Genomic DNA, 5,443 nt, shown 5'->3' with positions numbered 1-5,443 from the left:
CGATCTGACCTGGCACAAAAAAAGCCCGGCCGGACATGAGCATGAAGTCGTGGCCATATTTTTTTTTTTGTAAAAAGCACGACAAGACAAATCACGCTAAAATTAGTAAATTAGGCTTAAGCAATGCAGGCCGGGTCTGGATCATGTTTTGAAATTTTCAGTCCGGCCCGATAAGACATAGAGTGGGGTTGGCGTGGCTGGACGCGTCAGGCCCACGACCCGAAGCCCACTTAAGCCCGGCCCTAAAGCTATATTGATTAGTGTCTAGAAAACTCCAAAATACAGATACGGTGCAATTAGTTAATTTGAGAAGCAACCTGAACCCTCTATGTAGTTCTAGTAAAAGTGTTTGTGACAACGTGTCATGAACTACTAATGTCGAGAAACTTTGTGACACTTCTATGCTTTCCCTTTATATTCTCTCTTTTACTTCGTATTATACTATAGTGTCTATTATCTAAATAAAACAAAGGAAAAAACCCAACTAAAACGACATCGTTTCGCCCTCTCAACGTACATACACATAAGAAAATGGCTATGGCAAGGCTAGCTTTGAAGCAAAAAAACTCAGTTTTAGTACCTTGTAATAAGTTTATTGGGGAGGGATTGGGTGGTGTGCAGGGACATGGTTGGAAGTATGGGTTATCAATGTCATCATCATCAGCTGAATCAGACGGTAAAGAAGTGGCTGTTCAAACTGATGAAGAAGGCGGTCGCAACCGCAACATGAGTAGCAGGTGGCGGTCCTTGTTGCCATTTCGAAAGCCTTCTAGCCTTTGGAGGAGGAAGGATCATGCGCGTCACACTCAACCTTTTGGTAAACTCTGTAATATCTACTTTTCTACTTAATCAATTTTTGTTGGTGTTACTACCCGATTTATAATTAGGGCTAATATGGATTCAGGGCGGATTCTGATTGGATAGGTTTCAGTCTCCTCCTAATTATTATTATGGGCGATCGAATAGGCGATTCTTCCTACCAAGTTCAGTCACAATCACCACTAAATTAACAAACAATTAGTGTATTTAATCGTTTTATACATGTACATCTACATATGGGGGTAGATGTGCATGTTTACCATGTGCCTCTGTGCAGTGATGGGTCCATAATTTTGATTTTGATTTTGATTTTGATTTTGATGTCGAGTTCGTATTAATTTACGGAGTATTTCCGGGGCGGACCCAATAATTTATATTTCCCAAATTCTTATACGAGATTGTCCTCACCATCAACTGATGGTGAGACCAGTTCACACTTGCGAATTTAACTATGTTACTTCTATAGTTTAGACATGTTATTTTTTTTTTTTATATAATTTTAGAGGAGATACTTTTTTTAGTTTAGCTATGTTATTTCTATAGTTTACACATGTTACTTTTTTTTATACGGAGTAGTTTTAGGGGAGAACCTTCTTAGTTTAGGTATGTTACTTCTATAGTTTTTACATGTTATTTTTTTTATACGGAGTAGTTTTAGGGGAGATACCTTCTTAGTTTAGGTATGTTACTTCTATAGTTTAGACATGTTACTTTTTTTTTTAATAATTTTAGAGGAGGTATTTTTTTTTAGTTTAGGTATGTTACTTCTATAGTTTAGACATGTTACTTTTTTTTTATAATTTTAGATATGGTACTTTTTTAGTTTAGGTATGTTACTTTTATAGTTTAGACATGTTACTTTTTTTATACGGAATAGTTTTTGGGAGGTACATTTTTAGTTTAGGTATGTCACTTCTATAGTTTAGACATGTTACTTTTTTTTTATATAATTTTAGAGGGGGTACTTTTTTAATTTAGGTATGTTACTTCTATAGTTTAGATCTGTTACTTTTTTTTATATAGTTTTAGGGGAGGTACGCTATTGGTTTCGCGCTCGTTACACCATCAAGTTGATGGTGTGACTGGTCTCACAGGAGACGCGCTGTTTATATTTGGGGTCAAAAAAATTATGATCTATTTTTCTTTTAGTGGGTTAAAGTTGAAAGGGGAATTGTCCAAATATTGTAAACGTCGTAATAAAATATGCGGAGAATTAAGGAACTTTAATTTTGGGTTTTCATAACAATAAAACTCAATATCTAGTCCAAATTACAACACTAATTTGGCCGATATCAATTTAAAATGTTAAAAACGATATTTTCGTACTTTAAAAGAGATTTACTTTAATACAATAATTGTCACTGAACAAATAGCACACAAAGACACTAGCTTGTGGGGCAATATAAATCTATATATGAATTGAAGTAATCAATTACACCTGTACAAATTTCAATATAACAGACAATTATAAGTCTATTAAAGTAGAGTATACAAATATATTACTAGAAGTATATATATTATAGAAATTACAAAAATTTTGAAGGAAAAAATAACACTACAATTTTTTTTGTATTTTTGTAAAGAAAAATCATGAATTATTATAGAACAACAAAATAAAAAATAAAAAGTGATGAAGGAAAAACGACAACAAAAAATATATGAAAAATGTAAAATTAAAAAATCATGTTTAATGTCCTTTTAGGGATTTGAACCCAAATTGCCTGCATAGAATATTAGTTAAGCAACCATCATGCCAAAGGTGCCAAAGTTATTTAATTATTATTATTGTAACTTAATTATATATATTTAAATTATGTAAAGTGCAATTAATTACCCCAGAATCAATTTAATAATTTTTTTTGAAAATAATGAGGGTCCCTTTGGACTCCTCTGGAGACACATAGGTCCGCCCATGGTACTCCGTACAATTGAAAGAGGGAGTTAGCAACTTAGCATATTGAGGTGTTAAACTGATGTACTATTTTTGCATGTGGTGCGTCGAGGGATTACCCGTACTTACACATACGTAGACTTGTCATTGCCTGTGTGAGATCGATCATGTATACACATGGCACGTGATACACATATCTCTCAAATATCACATATCTCCCAAAGAATTGTCAAGTACGTTGTTCAGTACTGTCATTTGGTTCATATATGAAGTAGAATTATTTATTAATTAAATTTATGGAAATTTACTAAAATTGTTTAATACTCCCCCGTCCCGGAATACACGCACCGGTTCGAGTCGACATGCTTGTCATTGCACAACTTTGACCACCAATATCTTTAACTACATATTATAAAAAGTTATGAAATATTAATATTTTGAAAATATATGTTAAGATGAAGTCAATAATATATTATTTGCTAATTTTTGTTTTCATATACTAGAAATAAAATAGGATCAAAGTGAATTATGTGAATAGTGCAAAAAGTCAAACCGGTGCGTGTATTCCGGGACGAAGGGAGTAATAACGAGTGAATTAATTTTCTATGCAAATTTCTATTTATATAGGGAACCCCATCTAGAAATTCCTAGAAGTTTTACTTTTTCCATTTCACCAAAATTTTGTCAATCAAATAACTCGTAAACTTTGCAATTCCAGGGAATTAATTTATACTGTTTTTGTATGTTAATCAAATAACACCTAAGTATATGAATCATTTAAGTTACGCCAAGATAACTTTTAAGTGTCGAAAGAACACTTCTTTCGTTCTTATTTACATGACATAATAGAATTTTTTGATACTAGCTCATTTGACTTCCTTTTGTGATTTATAGATAAGAAAAAAAAAATTCGTGTGGGGTCTTATAAGATTTGTGTCAATAAATATTATTTTTTTATAATTTTTTCTTATCTCTAATAGGAGATAAAAATATTTGAAATCATATATTGACAAACGTGTCTAAATAATCGTTATTTAAAAAAGAACAAAGGAAGTACATCACTACAAAACCCTAACACGGATTGGATATATGATTTCAAATATTAGCTACACCGTGTTAGGGTTTTGCTAACCAATTATATATGGGTACGTCTATGTTACCATTTGCATGCCGGAGTTGGGTTAGACAGTCGTTTTAATGAAATTTGGGTATAACCAAGTTGGTTATACACAAGTATGTGTGAAAATAGGTCTAACAAAATTGTCAATTAGTTTAAAATAATCACAGAACTAATTACACTAATTTAATTGCAGAGAATTTCCCAAATCCCAGCCTAGGAAACGCTCTACTAGAGGCAGCAGAAAACATGAACAAGCTATTTGAAAACGTCATACCAACCCATATGATGATGTCAGCACCCAGACAGCTTATCGGCAAGTTCAAAGAGACAGAAGAAAACTACAAGATAAGGTATGAAATGCCAGGTTTAACCAAGGACGACCTCAAAGTGACCGTCGATGGTGGTGTGCTGAGGATTCGAGGGGAGCGAAAGGTGGAGGAAGAAGATGGGTCCGACGACGACAAGTATTTTATGAGTTATGGTTATTACGACACTAGCTTAGTTTTGCCTGATGATGCTAAGGAAGATGATATCAAGGCTGAGTTGAAGGATGGTGTGCTTACTATTACCATACCCAAAACTGAGTCTCATGGCAAAGATGTCAAGGAGATTGAAGTTTACTAATATATTGGAGACCTTTTAATTAAGTTTTTTTTCACATTTGAATGTATGAATCTAGTTTGGTGTGATGCAATAAAGTTTAGTGACACTACAAGAATTTGTATCTTTAATGACAGTCTAATTACGACAGGTCAAAAATTTCGTCATAAAAGCCTTTTGTGACGGGACTAACAACAAACAAAGACGGGAACAACTGTCGCAAATGTCTTTTGCGACGGGTTAACGATGTGATTTTACATTATTTGGACGGGTTAACGATGAGATTTTACATTAACGACGGCCTCCTTTACTTGTTCTTTGCAAATTGAATTGGATTGTTTGCTTTTATGAATCATGATTCATTTAAACGAATGTTTGTGTCAATGAGAACCCAAGTGAGAGATGGTTTGAGTTGTGGCATTGAGCGGCTAGAGAATTGAGTTCATTGAGTATTTTGAGGTCGAACTTAGAAATCGTGAGATATGTGAAAAAGTCAAAAGGCTAAGAGAGTGTTAATTAAGACTTAATCATAAGTGAATACGTTTATGATCAGGTAAAAGTCCTTGCATAATGGAATTAGTCCTACTTGAGTTTATAAGGAGTTGAAGTCTTAGTGTTAAACTACATAAGAGATCCTAAAGTAAGATTTGATGGAACCAAAGATATCGCTTTCTAAATTCTTGTTTCAATAAAGGTTTATGTTTTCTTTCAACTGGGTCATACTTGTTTTTAATTTTCTTAAAAGACGCTTGTTTTCTTAATCAAGTGTTAATTATAAAAGAATTCTTTTAATGTAGTCAATGAAAATCTTTAAACTATTTTAAGTATGGTATTAGAGCGGAGCCCAGCCGGAAGTTCTCTGCACTGCCTAGGTATGATCTTTGGGATATGTGAAAGTTTTGAGCTTTTATCAACTATTGGGTTATTAGGTATTAAGTTATGAGAATAAAGAGTTTTAATATAAGTGAGTGACTTTTTGGGTGGTTAGAAGAGTATGTTATGATATGGATTAA

At 33.2% G+C, this 5,443-nt stretch overlaps 1 protein-coding gene across 1 annotated transcript; it reads left to right on the top strand.

The window, feature by feature from the left end:
* On the top strand, positions 1 to 4,686 carry LOC110784237 (26.5 kDa heat shock protein, mitochondrial). Its single transcript, XM_021988664.2, has 2 exons — positions 1 to 817; positions 4,024 to 4,686. Exons 1-2 carry the CDS (start codon positions 532 to 534, stop codon positions 4,452 to 4,454), a joined length of 717 nt encoding a protein of 238 aa, XP_021844356.2. The 5' UTR covers positions 1 to 531; the 3' UTR covers positions 4,455 to 4,686.
* Positions 4,687 to 5,443: the final 757 nt, after the last annotated feature.

This window comes from Spinacia oleracea, chromosome 4 (assembly GCF_020520425.1).
Source record: "Spinacia oleracea cultivar Varoflay chromosome 4, BTI_SOV_V1, whole genome shotgun sequence".
Classification (NCBI taxonomy): domain Eukaryota; kingdom Viridiplantae; phylum Streptophyta; class Magnoliopsida; order Caryophyllales; family Amaranthaceae; genus Spinacia; species Spinacia oleracea.
Note: the sequence above shows the minus strand (reverse complement) of the source record. Positions and strands in the feature narration are given on the sequence as shown.

Bases quoted from the DNA above. Each gene is read 5' to 3' on its own strand.
- LOC110784237 (XM_021988664.2), top strand. From the start codon at position 532: ATGGCTATGGCAAGGCTAGCTTTGAAGCAAAAAAACTCAGTTTTAGTA. The intron at 818-4,023 runs GTAAACTCTGTA...ATTTAATTGCAG, and splicing joins GCGTCACACTCAACCTTTTG to AGAATTTCCCAAATCCCAGC.